The sequence below is a fragment of the Oncorhynchus kisutch genome, linkage group LG30 (assembly GCF_002021735.2).
Source record: "Oncorhynchus kisutch isolate 150728-3 linkage group LG30, Okis_V2, whole genome shotgun sequence".
NCBI classification, from domain to species: domain Eukaryota; kingdom Metazoa; phylum Chordata; class Actinopteri; order Salmoniformes; family Salmonidae; genus Oncorhynchus; species Oncorhynchus kisutch.
The window spans coordinates 19,064,853-19,085,382 of record NC_034203.2 but is presented as its reverse complement, the minus strand read 5'-3'; the positions used below and the strand labels follow the sequence as shown (position 1 = coordinate 19,085,382).

The 20,530-nt window shown below is 40.4% G+C and overlaps 1 protein-coding gene across 10 annotated transcripts in view; it reads left to right on the top strand.

Moving 5' to 3' along the window:
* LOC109874530 (protein SMG7) overlaps positions 1–7,535 on the top strand; it is a 29,453-nt gene extending 21,918 nt beyond the window's left edge. For 4 of the 10 annotated variants that reach the window (XM_031810700.1, XM_031810699.1, XM_020466475.2 and 1 more), the window contains exons 16-25: positions 154–292; positions 465–604; positions 831–1,082; positions 1,259–1,630; positions 2,565–2,711; positions 3,396–3,470; positions 3,719–3,872; positions 4,014–4,184; positions 4,402–4,568; positions 4,751–7,535. In XM_031810700.1, the coding sequence (XP_031666560.1) occupies positions 154–292; positions 465–604; positions 831–1,082; positions 1,259–1,630; positions 2,565–2,711; positions 3,396–3,470; positions 3,719–3,872; positions 4,014–4,184; positions 4,402–4,568; positions 4,751–4,858 (1,725 nt within the window). In that variant the 3' untranslated portion in view covers positions 4,859–7,535. The remainder of the gene's footprint in view (positions 1–153; positions 293–464; positions 605–830; positions 1,083–1,258; positions 1,631–2,564; positions 2,712–3,395; positions 3,471–3,718; positions 3,873–4,013; positions 4,185–4,401; positions 4,569–4,750) is intronic. The other 6 variants (XM_031810701.1, XM_020466476.2, XM_031810704.1 and 3 more) reach the window with 3 other exon arrangements.
* The last annotated feature ends 12,995 nt before the right edge of the window (positions 7,536–20,530 follow it).

The following is a 20,530-nucleotide window of genomic DNA, read 5'->3' as shown; positions in this document are numbered from 1 at the left end:
TCTGTGCTTGTATGTATGCATCCCAAATGACACCCTATTCCCTATATCGTACTTTACTTTTGACCAGAGCCCTATGGGATCTATTTAGGACGTAGACAGGTTTACTGGAGTTTTTACTACCTACTGACCCATAGTTTGTTTGTCTCGGTGCAGGTGAAAGCCCAGCCGGAGATGAGGACACCCGTGTCTGAGGCCCGGAAGACTCCAGTCACTCAGACCCAGACTACCTGCTCCTCCCAGTTCATCCCCATCCACCACCCGGGAGCCTTCCCTCCCCTGCCCAGCCGACCAGGTACCAGCACCACCGTTCACAGTGATCACATACCTAGATTAAACAGTTTTACACTTAAAAGATTTTTAGATCTAAGAATAGCGAATAACCCTCTCTATTTTATGTGTAAACTGTTTGCAGTTCAATTGTATTCTGCCATTTAAATTCATTAACTTGATGTTGAACTTTTCAGGTTTCCCTTCTCCGTCTTATATGATCCCTCCTCCTGTGGCGTTCTCCATGAACCCTGGCTTCACCTTCTCTACAGGCATGTCTGTCTCCGGGCCATTCCTACAGCCGGTCTCCCACCCTCAGCAGCCTGGCGCCCAGCAGGTAAAGGGAGAGATTCTGCTCAACTCTAAGGGCAAGATTCCCAGACACAGATTAATCCTAATCCTGGACTCAAAAGCATTTTCATTGGAGAATCTGTAGGCTGAATTTGTCTGGGAAACCAGTCCTATATCCTATTATGTAAGCAAATGAAAGTGCTTGGAACCAAAAAACAATCACACAAAAAAATTAATGACAACTTTTTATTTATTTTTATGGGACTTACCAGGTCCAGGCTGGGAAGCCGTCGCACATTCCATACAGCCAGCAGAGGCCAGCAGGGCCGGGGGCCATGAACCAGGGTCCCCCCCAGGGCCAACAGGGTCCTCCCCAGCAGCAGCCCTCCCAGGCCCAGCAGTCCATGCAGCAGTCGGTGCAGCTTCAGGCTCTGGCCCAACAACAACAGCAGCAGTCGCCCACTAAGCCTGTGCAGCCAGTACAGCTGGGCAAAAGCCCACCTCACCATCCAGGGATGCATCAGGTAAATTATAAATCACAGTTGTTCTGGACTGGAATGATACAGCGTCATTCAGGAAAATGTGATATTTACTGGAGTGCTATTGTTCTACTGTAAAGTGTGTTGTGATTTATAAATGCACTTCAAAGAAATGCACGAGCTTGTCTATTATAGAGGTGTCCTGTTTTCCTCCTAACCAGCAGTACATGCAGGTTGACCAGGCTGGCCAGATGTGGGGCCAGCACCAGGGGCAGCCCACCATGCAGAAGATGCAGGCCATGCAGGTGCCTGTCAAGCAGCCCTACTATGGCATGCCACCCCAGGACTCCCTGAAGCTTTTCGAGCAACACCCTGTGCAAACTGCTGGGCAAATGCCCATGCAGCCACAGCAGCAGAACAGCATGGACAAAAAGATGAAGTACCCGGATGTGAAAATGCAGGATTTTTACTGGGAGCTTCCCTACCGCATGGGGGATAACAGACAGACGGTGGGGGAGAGGATGGGCAAGCGGCCGCCCCCAGGGGTCTTCCACCCAGACCAGGACAACGCACCCAGAGGACCTCCCTTTGAGGTGAGTGGTTGAACTCCTCAACCATAGATATAGAACACAAGATATAATATCAGCCTAGTATATAATCTATGTCATTAACCACCTAGAACTAACAATGTGAATTGGGGAGTTAGAGAAAGAGTCCTATCTTGTTCTTCCTAACACTTCTTTAGCGTGTTTGGATATGGATGGTATTTAATTGTCACATGTTATTGGAATGTTTGTAGGTAACTTGACTCTAAATTTAAGCAAACCAATTGGATGGGAGTCCGTTGGGTCTGTGGCTTCCTCCCTCAGAGAAACGGATAAAAATGTGGTTTGAAGTCCTGGGGTTTGTGGCAGATACTGTCAGTCTAACGGTATGTAGGCTTTGGCAAGTCCAGCTGTAAGTCTAAGATTCTACCATTCCTGTCTGGAACCCATGATAGAGGAGGTTCACTATGTAGGATTATATGATCTGTTATTGGACTGAGCAGACTTGTTGTTAGAGTAGCCAATTGGGAGCCATGTTATGCAATACATAATGCTCTGCCATCACATTGATTTTGGTATTAGAGCAGGCTCCTCCCACCTTCTGTTTTGGCCTCATTTGCTCATTTTCATGGTGATTGTATAGGAAGGAATTTGAATGTTGAAATAATATATGGTTGTATGATCAGTCACCAGACTGCTATATTAGTTTCAAATATTGTTATGATTGTAACAACTCAAATTGGAATGTATGGGCTTATATGGCACAATCATTCCTTTGGTAACCTCGCTTGAGGACAGAGCTTGGTTTAACGTTGTCTATATCTTTGGAAAGCTAGGCCTATCTTTTTACTACCTTTACTGGCTCCTCTTTGCCTCCTTTGAGCTTTATCTTTGAAAAAAGTATCCCTTTGCCAACCTATTTCTTACTGGCTTACCTATGTTTCTTTTCCCCCCCATCCTTTTTGCTTCATTCTCTCACTAGGACAACAAGAGCTCCCCTCTTCTGCCTCCAGACCTTTTAAAAAGTCTATCAAATTTTGAGGAGGAAGAGCTGGTCTTTACTAAGCCTCATGGTTTCTACCAGGCCTTGGCGAGTCCTCTTAGCACTGCTCCAGGAAGAAACCTATTTGTATGTAGTCTACTTCGCTTAACGTAATCCTCCTGGTTTAACCAGCATGTTAAACATCAGGGACCGTATTCAGAAAGTGTGCTGATCAGTTATGAGTAAGATTACATGGACAGGGGTGGACCTGATCCTAGATCAGCCGTCGTACTCTGAGACACTTTCTGAATGCAGGCCCTGATTCACCTTCACAAAGTATGTGATGTGAGTAGAATAATTGAGTTGCAGGGAGATAAGGCTCATACTTTGTTTAAGAGGGAACTATATGTAAATATGGTTGCCAGGCTAGTGTTGATATAATTGGTTGGTTTTGTTCCCTCTTCTATGTTAACAGAAGTCAACCCAATATTTGTTTGACTTGTCAGAACAGTCATTGTGCTTTTGGAAGATGAGGCTAAATGTTTGTTGCATGACTCCTGTAAAATGTTGTAGGCTAAGCCTACAATGTACACTAAGATACGTTGTTGTACATGATCAGGTTGAACATATACTGTAACTGGGATTAAATTAGACATTATCCAACATATTGCATACATTCCATCCCTATCAGTATTCATAGCAAACATACGAACACCTGAGGAGTCGACTAGGAAAATATGCTGATGGAATAAATGACATTTATCAGAAGGCTAAACACAACATTCTATCTGATAACGTTTTCCCAATCTTCTCCTGTATTTGTCAAATTAGTCCAGAATGGAGAGTGGTGCTGAGGTGATGGGCCAGTCGTCTTCTCTCATGCCCTTATCTGGGTTTCCAATTCAGGTCAGTATGCATGCATGGGAGAATCTCTGCTCTTCAAAGGCCTGCCGCCAGACGTATTTTGACTGCTTTGTGCAGGAAAGAATGTAGACTGCATCTCGCAGGCAGTGGTTTGATTAAGGTCTCACAGAGGTTCTGTAATGATGTTTGCTCTTAAATCCCAGTTGCTTTTGAAATACCACATTTCTAATGTAAACCGAAGGCGAGTGATTGACATTTGGTATGACTGAAAGCTATGTTTTTTTGTTTAGGAGAGTTCCTATCAAAACAGCATTTTCAGCCAGGCGTATGGGAAAAACATGTCTCCCAACCCCAAGCCTGATGCTCCCATGCTGCACCAGGAACCTTCTCTGTACTCCCTGTTTGAAGGAACTCCATGGTCCCCGTCCCTTCCCGCCAGCTCAGGTACTTGCCTCCATAAACATCACAACAGCCCCCCTGTTAATGTTAAATCACACGCTTAGCATCTGAAAGGGTCGCTATTTCAATATAATCCTATTGAAAAGCATTTAATAATTGATATGTATTGATATTTCTCCATAACAGATCACTCTACACCAGCAAGCCAGTCTCCTCACTCTTCCAACCCAAGCAGTTTACCATCTTCCCCACCCACACACAACCATGGCTCCATCCCCTTCTCTAACTTCGGCCCCATAGGAACGCCCGACAGCCGAGACAGGAGGATGGTCGACCGCTGGAAGTTGGAAAAGACTGGTCAGTCAACTTATTTATTTATTTATTTATATATATATATATTATATTTCTAGCCCTCCCCTCAATCACTTACACCCACTGAAGTATTTAAATGTCATTTTTAATGTTAGCATTGATTTATTTTCACTTTTGTATAATGACGGACTTACACTACACTTTTTGAAGTAATTGTTAAGTCATGGTATTTTATATAATGAAAACCTCTGTTTTTGTCCAGGAGCTGTGAGTGGGTTTGGTTTGGACTACCTGCCTGCTGTGTCATCCTCTACAGATCACCGAGCCCCCGAGAACAGCTGGCACCAGGGAAACGCCCCCAGCAGCTCCTGGGCGGCCCAGGAGTCGCCCATGGAAGACTCCTCCACTGTGCTCCTTGACAGTCTGAAGGTACCATACGATACACGCAAACAGAATGGCATGCAATGTCCCTTTTGATTGCCACTAATATTACAATACTATTGTAGCTAGTTGATACTAGTTTAGATGTGTAAGGTTTAGCTACTGTTAGTTACTCTAGACTAGTTGAATAGATGTGTCATACGATATTCTTCTATCTCTGTTCTCCCCAGTCCATCTGGTCCAGCTCGATGATGCAGCCGGGGCCGTCGGCTTTGGAGCAGCTCCTCATGCAGCAGAAGCAGCAGAGGGGCCACGGCACCATGAACCCTCCACACTGAAGGGCCTGCAGTCAGAAGCACTTGTGTGATGAAGTAAAAAAATAAAAAACACGCTCCAAATCGGAATTACCGGCATATGGAGGCTGGGGAAGGTGAAACGATTTCCCAACAGGCTCAAAACACCCCTCGGCTGACAAGGAGGAACGGTACAAGTCTTCTCTCGCGCTCTGTGCCTCGCATGGCAACGAGGGCGTGCAAGCACCACCTACTCCACCTCGCTGCTGAGCACGAAGCTACTGCGGGGTCCAATTTGTAGGATTCTTATGTTGAGGAAACTGAACCTCTGACAGCCAGTCACCATGCTCAACACCTGCATTCCTCTGGAGAGTGTGGGAATAAATTACCATCCTTCAGTCCATTTCTCTTGGATTCCATGCATCTGGTCTCCTCTGAAAGCTCCTTGTGCTGCTTTTGGTGTGGATTTACTACTACTCTGTCTTGACTTACCTACTGTACAAGAGAGGAGAATGAAGATTGGTGCAGGGTGTTTTTGGGAAGGCAAGGTGGGCCTAAAACGGTAGACGTGGTGGGGGAAAAAAAACTGAAATCTTACTGGATTCTTGACTAAATTGTATTTCTTGGACTAAGAAACAGGATGAAGATGGACTATGTAGCTGGGGAATGAATGAATGGAGTTGTTCTAGCTATATTCCCGCAGATGGTAAGATGTGGGGGTAAAAGCGTGCCTGTCTTTCTGTGCACAGAATCGTTTGAAAATACTGAAGCAGGTTATGCTGTAGATGCGAATTTTCCAGTTTGCTAATTGGACTGCAGATTGTTGCTTTCTGTAAATGTTTTCTAAGGAGGGAGGTGCATCTCCAGGTCAGTTGAGGATGATGGGAATGCTTTAAAAGCTCACCACAATGTTAGCTCAACAACAAACGGAGGAAGGGATGAGAAAATAGATGTAGGGATAGTATTATTAGCTCTAATAGATTGCAATTATTAGAAATACTGTATTTTGTGATTTGTTCGTAACAGTTTTAGCTTTATGAAATATTGGGTAACTGTCCAATAGTTTACTGCTTATGGGGGAAGTCTATATTTATATGTTCCTCGTTCCCCTTGCTTCTTTCCCTTCACTCAACTTTCTTTGAGGTGTTATGTAACTCTAGCTTACCTGCGTAGTTTTCGTTTGTTCATGTTCTGCCTTTTTAATAGTTTTAAGCATCTTTATTGGCTCTCATTGTGCCTGATAAGTTTTTTTTACTCTTATTACTATCATGGTTGGAACTGTCTTGTAATTGAAACAAGCAAACGGGTCCAGCAAAGCTGCTGGTTCAGCAATATGGTGCACAAGCCGAGCCAGGTGGACAGACAGTGGGCTGGGCTAAGGCTGGAGGGCAGGACAGGCGAAGAAGTCCCTGACTCCCCTACATGGCTCAGAATAGGGGAGAAAGATTGATTTATGGTAACCTCTTTGCAACCACTACTATTATCACAAAAGTAATTGCTTCATCCTCTAGGAAAGTGGTAATCGTCATATTATACCCCGGAGACTGACTCGCATGGTTTTCTTGTCTAAAGTCGTAGGTCAGCTTTTTACATAGCTATTGTGTAACTAACTGAACTAGTTGTTTGGGTATTAAGTTCATGTCACTTGGGGGTAAGCCAGTGTGAATCTGTTATTGGCTAAGTTCCTCTGATGTCATGACAAACGCCGTAGCCAGATAATGACTGTTTCCTCCCAAATAATGGAATCCCTGAAGCACTGAGCGACAATCAGCAGACTCCAGAGGTTCTCCAGGGGCCAGTCTTTGGGGCATAGCTCTAAATTGTCAGTTGAGTCTAGGGGTCACTGTTGGATAAGATTAGAAATTTGATGACTATATGCAGTGGTTCCCTCTATGGTTTAGGCAGCATAAAGCATTTTGTTTTTAAAAGGTATACGAAGACTGAATCTTTTATGGGGGGGGTGTGTTTTTATTTTCATGTAGAGAACATTTTATTAAAGCCAACTTTAAATGTGTCTATTTTCTGTGCTTTTCCTGTTGCATTAAAATTGTATTTAAAAAAAAAAATAGACTGAATCTTGGGACAAATATGTCCTGAAATGCTTACAACAACAAAAAACGTATTTAGCACATCAAACCAAGAGTGGAACTGTGGCCCTGTTTTCTCTCCTTTATCTGCTCATTCTAAGTGGTTCTGATTTTAAATGTGTGGTTGGATCATCATGAATGGTGTTTGTCAGTGGTGTTGAGCTTAACCAGTTCTTGCTGTCTAGATGGGCGGTAGAGGGAGTAACGGGTAGAATGTTGGAAACGCCCTGCTCTGGGCATTCTGCCATTTACTACATTGCTAATGTGGACTCTCATCTCTGCCCCATCCTTAATACATTGGTTTCACCGCAGCAAGATGTGTGGAAGAGAACCCTGCACTTTGGGCAGGTGTAACATTCCATACTACAACAGTCCTGTGGGACATTACAGGCACTGAAAAATGACCAACCAACAACATTAAGCACTGTGTCCCAGTTTAAGTTAATTGCCTAGGAGAGAATCACTGATACTGCATGAGGATTTGGAATTCAGAATGCTTCACTTGTTATGGGGAGGGAAGGGGGGTTCATTCAGAAATAGGCTTGTGTTCTAGGTTTTTTGTCTTTCTGTAGACATTCAGAAACGGTAGAAGCAGCTATGTCTTGAAATAAAGTAAACCATGTTCTCCCTATCTATTCACTGAACTATTTTGTTGTTGACTATCGTAGGCCTACTCAAAGTATGGTTTCTCAAAGTATTATGATATTTTGTGTACCCTTTTTTTTTTTTCCTACAGCTCGCAATTCCGCACAAATAGTTTAGCATTGAGAGATTTAAATAGCAAAAATGACTGGTGTTTTGTATCATTTTTGTCAATGCTATCAAAAGGATCTGAGAGAGCCTGTGTGAAAAGGTTCTGTCTCCCTCCCCACCACTCTCAGGAAACCCCAGTGGTTTCAGGTTAGCTTGCCACATGCACAAGTCACCTGTTAGTCTCTCTCATCAATACAACAAATGATTGAAGAGTTTTTGCTGAGGGGTATTTCAGTGTGTGGACTACCACATTGATTCAAACTAGTTATGTTCCTGAACAAAAACCAATACAACTGGTCAGCAGGGCCGGTCCTAGCCACATGCACATGTATTCAAGCATAAATAATGTGCTATTCACCTGAGGTAATTCCCCTCCCCCCGCACCCCTTTACTTGGTGGAAACTGTGAATAAGATGAAGTGAACATGCAATTTCCACTTGGAACTGATATCTACTTGGTTTTTTTCTGTGCTGTAAATTACAACTTGATAAGAGCTAGGTAAATGAGTAATGATTTTGGATAAGGAAATAGTATATATAAATTACACTTATTTTACCTTATCATTGGAGACGTGAAACCAGTCATACAGTATGGCAGCAAACCGAAGCAAATAGACAATGTTCCCACCGTAAATTTAATGAAATGCTGTGCCATTATGCATAATTTAAATTGTACAGCCTTTTAACTTGCAGAGATGGGCACTCTCAAATGTCTTAATTATAGGCTACCCTGACTTTCTCTTTCCTATTTCTATCATGTTAAATATTAGCCACTATCAGTATCAACAGTCAGTAGGCCTAATAACCACACACATCTAACGGCCAATTTACTGTTAGTTTGCTTCAGTTGGTATAGCTTACATTGTAATTAAATGGAATGACATTTTCGCTTACCTTTTGCGTCCTCTGTAAAAACTCACAGCCATGTGGTTGCTGCTGAGGCTCATTGGTAACAGTTGATAATATAAAAAGAAAATACATGTAGGCTAATTAAGCCGTTAGTTTGAACCCAATGCATGATGCAGTACTTAGCCATGTCATTGCACAGTTCCATAGTTGGTGCAAGCGATATACAGTTGAAGTCGGAAGTTTACATACACCTTAGCCAAATACATTTAAACTCAGTTTTTCCCAATTCCTGACGTTTAATCCTAGTAAAAACTCCCTGTCTTAGGTCAGTTAGGATCACCACTTTATTTTAAGAATGTGAAATGTCAGAATAATAGTAGAGAATTTATGTCAGATTTGATTTCTTTCATCACATTCCCAGTGGGTCAGAAGTTAACATACACTCAATTAGTATTTGGTAGAATTGCCTTTAAATTCTTTATCTTGGGTCAAACGTTTCGGGTAGCCTTCCACAAGCTTCCCACTAAGTTGGGTGACTTTTGGACCAATTTTCCTGACAGAGCTGGTGTAACTGAGTCAGGTTTGTAGGCCTCCTTGCTCGCACACACTTTTTCAGTTCTGCCCACAAATGTTCTATGGGATTGAGGTCAGGGCTTTGTGACGGCCACTCCAATACCTTGACTTTGTTGTCCTTAAGCCATTTTTCCAAAATATTGGAAGTATGCTTGGGGTCATTGTCCATTTGGAAGACCCATTTGTGACCAAGCTTTAACTTCCTGACTGATGTCTTGATGTTTCTTCAATATATCCACATTTTCCTACCTCATGATGCCATCTATTTTGTGAGGTGCACCAGTCCCTCCTGCAGGAAAGCACCCCCACAACGTGATGCTGCCACCCCTGTGCTTCACTGTTGGGATGGTGTTCTTCGGCTTGCAAGCTTCCACCTTTTTCCACCAAACATAACAATGGTCATTATGGCCAAACAGTTCTATTTTTTTTTCATCAGACCATCTTTCCAAAAAGTATGATCTTTGTCCATGTGCAGTTGCAAACTGTCGTCTGGCTTTTTTATGGCAGTTTTGGAGCAGTGGCTGCTTCCTTGCTGAGCGGCCTTTCAGGTTATGTTGATATAGGACATGTTTTACTGTTGATATAGATACTGTAGTACCGGTTTCCTCCAGCATCTTCACAAGGTCCTTTGCTGTTGTCCTGGGATTGATTTGCACTTTTCGCACAAGTCGTCTTTGTGAGCGGTATGACTGCTGTGTGGTCCCATGGTGTTCATACTTGCGTACCATTGTTTGTACAGATGAACGTGGTACCTTCAGGCATTTGGAAATTGCTCCCAAGGATGAACCAGATTTGTGGAGGTCTACAATTTCTTTTCTGAGGTCTTGGCTGATTTTCTTTTGATTTTTGCCATGATATCAAGCAGAGAGGCACTGAGTTTGAAGGTAAGCCTTGAAATACATCCACAGGTACACCTCCAATTCACTCAAATGATGTCAATTAGCCTATCAGAAGCTTCTAAAGCCATGACATTTTCTGGAATTTTCTAAGCTGTTTAAAGGCACAGTCAACTTAGTGTATGTAATCTTCTGACCGACTGTAATTGTGATTAAGTGAAATAATCTGTCTGTTAACATTGCAAGTAATGTCCTAACTGACCTGCCAAAACTATACTTTGTTAATTAACAAGAAATGTGTGGAGTGGTTGAAACACTTAGGTTGCAGTCATTAAAACTCATTTATGTAAACTTCCGACTTCAATTGTATGAAGGTGTATAGCCTACTATTGTACACTATTCTCCCTATAGTTCTATAAACACTAATCTTCCAACATTAGGGATGGGTCGACATTGACATCATGGGTATCTGGAGTAAAATGGGGTAGGGTCATGCTTTTTCTTTTCAATTTCAGTCAAGGGAGGCTTTAGTATTTTCTTTTTATTTTTTTATGTAGTCCATGGGAGGGTGATGTCCTTTGTAATTGAGGAAATTGATTATATTTCTCAGTTTTAGAATGAGTTAACCTTCATCTCTGATTCTCCGCTGGGAGCGCAATATCAAGTGCGCCTTTAGGCTATGGACCATTTGATTGAGACCACACTATCTACAGTGCATTCGGTAAGTATTTAGAACCCTTCACTTTTTCTACCTTTTATGTTAGAGCCTTGTTCTAAAATCGATTTTAAGTAGTTTTCCCCCTCAATTTCACCTACACTCAATTCCCCATAATGACAAAGCAAAAACTGGTTTTGAGAAGGTTTTCATCAAGGATCTCGCAACTCTCTCTCATCTTTCCCTCGATCCTGACTAGTCTCACAGTCCTTGCCGCAGAAAAACATCCCTGCTGCATGATGCTACCTCCACCATGCTTCACCGTAGGGAGGGTGTCAAGTTTCCTTCAGACGTGATAATTGGCATTCATGCCAAAGAGTTAAATCTTGATTTCATCAGACCAGAGAATCTTGTTTCATGGTCTGAGTTCTTTAGGTGACTTTTGGTGAACTCCAAGCAGGCTGTCATATGTCTTTTACTGAGGAGTGAGTGGCTTCCATCTGGCCACTATGACATAGAGGCCTGATTGGTGGAGTGCTGCAGAGATGTTTGTCCTTCTGCAAGGTTCTCCCATCTCCACAGAGGAACTCTGGGGCTCATTTAGTTTATTAATTCAACCATTAAAAAAAACAAGCACACATAACTTAAAAGCCATACATGCACATGTATAAAATCATTGAGGATAACACAGTCTGAGACTTATTTCCATTGTGGTCCTCTTGAGACAAGATGGCTTGATAAGATCAAACACAGCATGGCAGTGATATAATAAAACAAAAACATAGAAGAACATCTATCTCATCATAGGGTTTATTCAAATGGGCACAGAAGACATCAAACATATTTTTAAAGCTGTCCAGAGAGGACATTGTTTTTATAGGCAGAGGCAACTCATTCCTTTCTGAGGCTCCAGTATTCAAGGAAGTACCTTTCCCAGCATTACTCCTGAACCTGTATAAGCACACAGTAGCAACACCTGATCTGGTGCTGTGATTGTGTGCATACCTAACACGAGGAAAGTAATCACTTAGATATCTGTGCGCAGGACCATAAATACTCCTGTAAACCAAACCTAGTCTAATCTTGGACACACTAGCCTCAACAGGCAGCCAGTTTAGTTCCTGAAAGCAGCTCCTGCCTATGTGAGTAAGTGGACTAACCTTCAATACTACCCTGATCAGCTTATTCTGGGACATCTGGAGCTTCCCCTTCATACGTTTTAGATAAGCCCCCAAACCAGGAAGTACTAGCATAGTCAAAATGGCATTGAATGAGGGCTGTAACTAGCACTTTCATGGAGTCCTTATCAAGCAGCTTGGATTTTCTAGCCAAAAAGTTAGTCTTGGCATTAACCTTCCCTAGTACCTTATTGGCCATGCTCACACCTCCCAAGCTTCCATCAAGGATACATCCCAAGTAGCTAACAGAGGTTTTAGTAGTCAGCACCTCACTCCTCTGATTTCAGACAACCTACACAATTTAGGTCTGGATCCCAAAATAATTGTTTCAGTTTTCCCTAAGTGCAGAGATAGCACAGAGCTTACTAACATTAGCAAATGGCTTGGAGATAAGCTAAGTATGCTCTCCAACATAGTTTTACTTTTATGAGACAACTTCTTCCATTTACTAATGATGGAAGCCACTCTGTTCTTGGGGACTTTCAATGCTGCAGACATTTTTTGTTACCCTTCCCCAGATTTGTGCCTCAACACAATCCTGTCTCTAACAATTCCTTCGACCTCATGGCTTGGTTTTTTGCTCTGACATGCACTGTCAACTGTGGGACCTTGTATAGACAGGTGTGTGCCTTTCCAAATCATGTCCAGTCAATTGAATTTACCACAGGTGGACTCCAATCAAGTTGTAGAGAGATCTCAAGGCTGGTCAGTGGAAAGAGGATGTACCTGAGCTCAATTTCGAGTCTCATAGCAAAGTATCTGAATACTTATGTAAATAAGGCATTTCTGTTTTTAATTTTTTATAAATTTGCTAAAATTTCTAAACCTGTTTTCGCTATTTCATTATGGGGTATTGTGTGTAGAATAAGGCTGTAACGTGACAATGTGGAAAAAGTAAAAGGGTCTGATTGCTTTCTGAATGCATTGTAAATGTACTAAAATGTGAATCAAGTTGAAATTAAAACTTGAAAATTTGATTGGGAATATCCATTGTTATAAATTATTCTGTCAATCCTTCACAGCTTTCTGGTAGTAATTGGAGGTTAAATGTAATTTGAATGTCTATGGTGTACCAGCTAAATTGCAGGGGTCAATTATTTGAATACGTTCTATGAATTCTATATCTATGATTGAAATGACGCCCATGTCTCAACCGATGGTGGGCACAACAAACAGTTCAGATGATGTAAAATAGGGTCTAAGCTACAACATTTTTTTTTTCAATAAATCATTAAACAGTTTGACAAATGGGTCAAGTTGAGCACCTCTAGCTTCTGAATGTTTTGGCATTCAGGTCCAAAAATCATATGGAATGACCTGACTCACATACTGTATGTATGGTTTCTCAAAGTATTTTGTGCACCACGTTTACTTTCACCACCTCTCGCTATTCAGGACAAAAGCATGTACAATACATTTGTGTATGGTCTCCATTCATGCTGTGCTGGTTTAGAATTTGTATAGAAAGTAACTAAAATTAACTATCCATACAATGGATAATTTTGACTTATGTAGGCTTATTGCTATCAAGAAGAACTGAGCAAGAACTTTACAGTTTCACACAGACTTGTCACCCTCCCTCCCCACCACACACACACACACACACACACAGGAAACCCTAGCTTTCCACACGCGCAAGTCACCTGTTAATATCTCAAATGATTGAAGAGTTTTTGCTGAGGGGTATTTCAGTGTGTGGATTGGGATACCACATTGATTCAAACTAGGTCTGAACCTGAACAAAAACCAAAACAAATACAACTGATCACCCGGGCTGGCCTTAGCCACTACCGCTTACGGGGCCCGCGACCAAAAACAAGCACACTGTTGAGCGTTAGAATATAAGAATACACAAGGTGCAATTTCGACATTTGGTTGTGCATCAGTTGTTCCCTTATGTCAGTCGCAAACCACGTTTCCATCCACAGTTTTTATGCGAATAAAGTCATGCCGCATAAAAAAAATGTGGCAAGTGTGATGGAAACACGAAGTGTCGGTACAATTTTATAAATGGTGACCGACAATTTGTTCGTTCGACATGGTGGGATCTCTTAGTGTCGGTACAAAGTATTATGTGATGAATTGCGCTCAAAACAAGCGATGCTATGAAAAGATGCACAGTTTAGGCTACAGGGTGATGAAAGTGCACGGTTATTAGCTTGATGCTCCTTTCCAATAAATACAGAGGGACTTTGTTTGTATGCTAGTGACATGATGATCGGTGCTTAGATGCCAATTAACAAATAAAATTGATCTTTCTCTTCTCAATTTCATCATTTAACCTAACCTGTCCAGCAGTGTTGTAGTACTCTCGAGACCACGTATTGAGTGTCTTGGTCTTGTCTGTGTCTCGAATACATTTTGATTGGCTCTTGACTTTGTCTCGAACAATGAGGATTGGACCATGAGGACTAGTAATTTCTCCCTGAGACCAGCGGAGGAGAAAACTCATACTTATTAACCCCTGTTCAGTCAAACACATAAAACTGCTTTGCCAGGCCAAATACACGCTTCTTTCATGACACATTTATAAAGTATGGTTCATACTTTACTCATAACATTCCTGTACTTTATTTGTTGAAAGATACCTTGCCAACCTTGCCACCCTTGTGGAAATTGTCTTACTCCACTAGTATGAGAGACTGAACAAAACATTTTTTTTCATGCACTCGCTAAGGGGAGACCGGAGGTTGCTTAGTGACAATTTGTTGAGTGGCTCTCTATTTCTCAGCATGCATTTTTTTAAACCAATTTGAATGCCTAAAGAATCCATATCTACATTTTATTTTATTGTGGTGGCGATCTGACTTAATTACAATCATGGTCTTGACTGTCTCGCTTTAGGTGGTCTCAAACTCAACACTGCTGTCCAGTGTCCACTTGATAAGCGAACTGTTGTATAGAGTGCATGCGCAAACCAGCAAATTAGCCTTTTATTGCAACAGTTTGTGTGACAAAATTATCGGCAGTGGAAAATGCAATGTACACAGAATTTTATTCGCAACAGTCAGCCAGATGGAAACACATCTCTAGTGGGGAAATGCTCATATATCTATGCAGGTTTTATAATATTCTCATGAAAATCTGTCGCGAATTGGATGGAAACCTAGGTAGAAATAGTCACTCAATTAGTTTACAGTATGTAAAAAAAATGGTTGGTAGGTTAGTTTAACCAACCATCTAAACTTCGAATTACCGACCGGACATCCTTTTTAACAGGTTGTAATGACCTGACTAGATCATAAAGGAACAATTGTCCAGACAGAGGCTTGAGTTTACGAATTAACGGTTTATTAAATCAACTTTACACAGGCTACTGTTTGGCCGTAGCCCACGCCAAATAAATGAAAGATAACCCACAAGCTAATCGTGACCTTATCTTGTGAAGCGTAAGAGAGAGAACAAAGGCTAAACCTGGTCTTAACTTCCAATGCTCCATCCCCTGCCCAACCCACCTCCACGCCACTCCGCCAACCGCCAGGATGCCTGGCATCAGAACATTCCAGGCATTCCCGTGATTGGCAGATAGCAGGTTGATTGGCATGTCGGACCCTGCGAACACTGGGTACTGGTAAGTACAACACGATCACCTACTAGCCTAACACATAACACACAGCTGTCTGTGCGGGTCGCTTTGTATAATTGCAGGAATGGGAATAATTGCAGGAAATTTGCTGTAGAACTGCATGATATTTGTTATAAAATGCACAATCTTCTCTCCGCCCCATGGAAAAATATGTATAATTGCAGCAAACTTGCTTTAAAACAGAACATGTGGTCTCAACCGTCAAGTGTGATGGAAACAATTTTATAAATGGTGAAAGACCATTTATTCCTTCGACAAGGACCACTAAAATGGTTTACCCAAAAGGTTAGGGCTGCATCATTTGACCATTTACACCTACAGTAAATGTACATAAGGAAGTATAGTTAAACTTTGTTAGATGACACTTGCATTTGCTGCATACATTTTGGGACTATTAATGATAAGTAGGCTGGCTGCCCATTGATTCTTGAAGAATATAACTTAAAAATACCTCATGAGCTCATGAGCAATTGTCATACACCAACAGAACCCAAATTATAAGCTGGTTTTACTCCAATGTTTGTAAACAGATGTAATATAAACAAACACTATATAGCCTCAAAACATGGTTAAAATTTAAATGTCATGGATGGCCAGTCCTTGCATCCATAGCTCTGTCTATGAATTTGAGAGTGGTTACATTTCTCTAGCACCATCCCTCAGCTTTCTACCGAAACAGTGACTGGGAATGGCTTTGTTATTGTTTCAACTGCTGATTGACGCTTTAAAGGGGGTTCAGACAATGGGCCTGATTCACAAACAGAAAAGAAACGTAGAAAAACGTTTTAACATATTTTTTTATCATTGACTTTCTAAACTTTTCAGAATGCTAAGGAAATGCTACCTGTCTATCAAGAAACATTGTCATTCTATGACTCCTATCCAAAGGTTGATGAAATCAATGTGTATGGGTTTTTGTGCTACGTTTTCTCACAGTGTGGGTTGGGAGGCCACAGTGACTGAATATTCATGTCACGTTGTACAAAAACCCTCAACATAATTTCTATGTTCAGAACCTTAAAAGTAAACAAGGCAACCTGACTCTACTGGGCAAACAAATTGCGCTACAGTTTTGGTAAGTAGTTAGTTCATTATCTTTGCAAACATGGCAATATATCTAGTTATTTGTTCAATTTGGTCTTAGCCTTAGTTTTACAACTTTGATTATGAAAGTGTGAAAATGTATTTTTAAAGCTTAAACATGTTCTAGGTTGCCTTCTTGACTCTGCAATTAGTCCCAAACTGTACTTGGAAGTGACATAACGCTGTAATTATACAAACCAGATGTAAGAGGTTTTTGTACGGACATGTTCCACAGTGCATATAAACTGACATTTGGAAAAGCCATCAATCTCATTGTTGAACCCAGTAAGTAAATTCTCAATTTGCAATAATGAACATGTTAATTAGGTAATTTGTGAAAATCTAAAATATCTAGGGGATGAAAGTGTGTTAATTTGATACAAGTAGCCTATGTTACAAATGTTTTGGGAGAAAGCCTTATATTTGAGATGAGATTTGCAAACAGACTGTGAATGTGCAACAAAAGTTTTAGTTTTGGACCAAGCTCTCAGTTATCACACTATACGTTTTTGAATATTTCAAATGATTTATAACATTGCTGTGCTATTGCTGTCTCGTACCATGTCTCATGTCAAATATATTTATCTCAATGAGCCTGCGCTGGATAGATAATGGTAATGATAATCATTCAGTATTTCAGTATATTAACCACCTACATCTACCACAAATGGTTTTATCTTACAGAAAATACATAATGCTTGAAGTTACAAGTTGATTTGTGATGTGGGGACAGGTCAAATTTTTTTGTCTGATCATTTAAGTTACTGAAATACTTCAAGCAAACTGTCCATCAGATTATACAGAATTTAAAAAAAATCTGGATATTAAAATAAATATCAGTTAGACTATTACTGGACTATTTAGATCAGGGAAGGACAACTGGCGGGCCCCCCTTTTGAAGGCTAAAAAAAAGAGTTACATTAGTAGAATACACAAAGTGCAATTTCTAAATGTGGCTGTGAATCAGCAGTTTTTCTCTTATTATGTCAGTCACTGATAGTCAGTCAATTAGCCCATGTCCGCAAAATTTTTTTAGATTGTTAAATTAGTTTCGTGGCCACCTATCTAAACTTTTTATCATGGTCGAATCACTGGCTGTGGGACCCTCATTGATTTTGTTACTCAGTCTCACATAGACATCAATCATATTAAAAACGGCAAATATTTCTCTACACCTTATGGCAAATGTGTAGATTTGCGGAAAATCGGCTGTAAAACATTTTATTTTCCTATTTCACCCCATGGCAAAATGAGTAGAATAACATGACATTTGTTATAAAATTGCTAAATCATTTCTCCACCACATGGAAAAATGTGTTAAATTGCAGCCACTTGCTTTAAAACTGCAACATTTTCTCTACACCACATGACAAAATGTGTAGAATTGCACAAACTGTACTCTAAAACTTGGAAAATGTATCTTTGCTGTCACAAAGATTGTTTTGCTTGCAATGTGGGTACGCAGACCCACAAGCAACTGCGGTGCCATTATGATGAGTCCAGATTTTATGTGGCCCCCATCAAAGTTGCCCATCTCTGATTTATATCATATATTTGTACCTGTTTTCTTAATATATTGTGTGACGTAACATTTTTTTTGTGTTTTTGCATATTTACCAAGATGTTTAAATCAACCTAAACCTATTGTATTTTCCAGATGGAACTCCTGTCCGCCCAACACTGTCCATCCTCACCCCACTACACAAGATAGAGAATGATGACCAGCCTGAGGTGTGCCTGGCTACAGGCTTCTTTCCTAGGATTGAAAACATGAATCTCACCCTGGGGAATAATGTTACTGTCCCACGCAAAACAACCAAGGCAGCTTTATCTTCCACACGTACCTACTTCTTTGCCGGATTCTCCAAAGAGAATATCAAGCGTTGTGAGATGGATGGCGTCGTCAAGAAGCGCGTTGATGATGGTGGTTTTCCAGATGTGTCTAACGGTAATAATTTATATACAATAATATCTCACATTATTACTGTGGCTTTGAACAATGAATTAAATAAGTATATTCACATCTCAATCATTGAACATCTCAATCATTCATCGAGAATGGTAAAGATAGCTGTAAATGACACGACGAGAAATAACTTTTAATAATCACTTACTGGCTTTCAGATAAGACCACGGCTACAACTGCTTCTGACAATTGCGAACATGAACGCCTCAACAATGCTACTGCCACCAACTATACCGGTTGGTGATATTTTGCTACACTAAATAAAAACATGGTGTAAAGTCAATTGTACTGCATGATGCACACATGTTTAAATTTCAGCATGTCTAAGTGTGCAAAACACTGAAATGACGCAACATTTGTTTTTTACAGATTATACCAAGATGAACTTCACATCCTTGGTTGTGTATGGTTTGAGAGTGCTGTTTGCCAAAGCCGTGGCATTTAATGTGCTATTTACTGTCAAGGCCCTGGTGTTCTAGGTAAGTGAAATGAACTCTGTTTTAGTTCAGATTTTTGACATAAATTGATTAAATGACAGCTGTAAAGAAAAAATATAATATATAATAATTTGCTTAATTGCATTACAGAATCATTCGCAATTCTATTTACAGACCTATTTTCACTTGGACTCCTACTATTCAGTTCTGCTTTGCATCCAGTTTGTGAAACCTGCCTTGTGGTTTTATCGAGAGCTTCAACAGTATTAGTATCTGACTTTTTCAGGGTTGAATGCTGCAATTCCTCTGCTTACACTTTGGAAATACTAGATACTAAATACACATGTTATGCATGTGATTGTTCGGTATTAAACATTAGGTTACATTTTATATTCTATATCATTTTATATTGTGTTATGTTATTTCTATTGACTTGTATTATATCTTTAACTGCAAGTTGTCATCAAAAGTGTATAAAGACGTCAAAAATGATTTCAAACAATAATGTAATTGTACATTGATCAAGTTGTGTACGTGGATACTTTGCAGTTGTTTCTAAATGCACAAAACCTGTCAATAGAGAATTTAAACCACATTTTCACCAGTACATTGAAACCATATGAACAGCCAAACCAAATGAACAGATAAAGATCTATAAGACACCTTGACTTCCAAGAAATGGCTCCATCAGTTACTTTATTTGCATGCGTGCTCAAGAAGTAACAATAGCGAGAAACACGCATGATAGTGGGAAACACACACTTTATAATGGTTGATGAATTGTATTATGAAAATGATTTGCAATTACATGTGTGTCTGATATCAGTCAAACATTTTATAATCGTATATGGGAGCTGTAAATGTATTGAAATAAACGACACAGCTTTTTTATTCTAATCTAAACCATTATGAACTTGAAAAGGTGGATGTCTATCAAATTACTAAAATGGTCGGAAAGTAGTAGTCAGACTCCGGTTTACCAGAAACATTTGCTTTGGACTAATCATTAGGCCTTCAGATTTAGTAGAGAAGTTCACATTTTAGAATATGAGATGATGTTGCCCTCTGCTGGTTGTAAATGTGTTTTTCTCCGTTGACATTGTGACCACTAAATCACCTGGGCTCAGTTTTTCAAAAGTTATCTGTCTGGATTTCGCCTATTGGATAGGATTAAATGCATAGAAATAGACTGACAGGAACGGGAATCCCCATTCAAGTCAACGATTTGTCCGTTCTATTCATTCTATTTCTATGCACTTAATCCTATCCGATAGGCCAAATCCAGAAAACTTTTGAAAAACTGGGCCCTGAGTATTGCTTCACTGCGTGTATCTTAATTGTATTTTCTTGATTCTTCATGTCCTCCCTCCTTGTCTCCTTCTGGTTCCTTCTCCTCTAATGCGTTTTGAGAAGGAGGCATAGAGAGATGATGTGAGAAAAAATGTCATGCAGTATTGTGTTTTCAGTTGTGTATCTTCTATATATGATCAATTGAACCACCGTAATACATTTTGCTTGTGAATTTGAGCTTTTTGGTGTTCAAGTGTTTTATTAAATTAATAAATCCATCATATTTTTCATGTTATTGGTACATTTTGGTGGAGATGCACATGTAGTACACATCTAGATGCCCTATGAGCCCTGGTCAAAAGTACTTCACTATATAGGGAATAGGGTTCCATTTGGGACTCAGCCTGATCTTTTCTCCACCCACA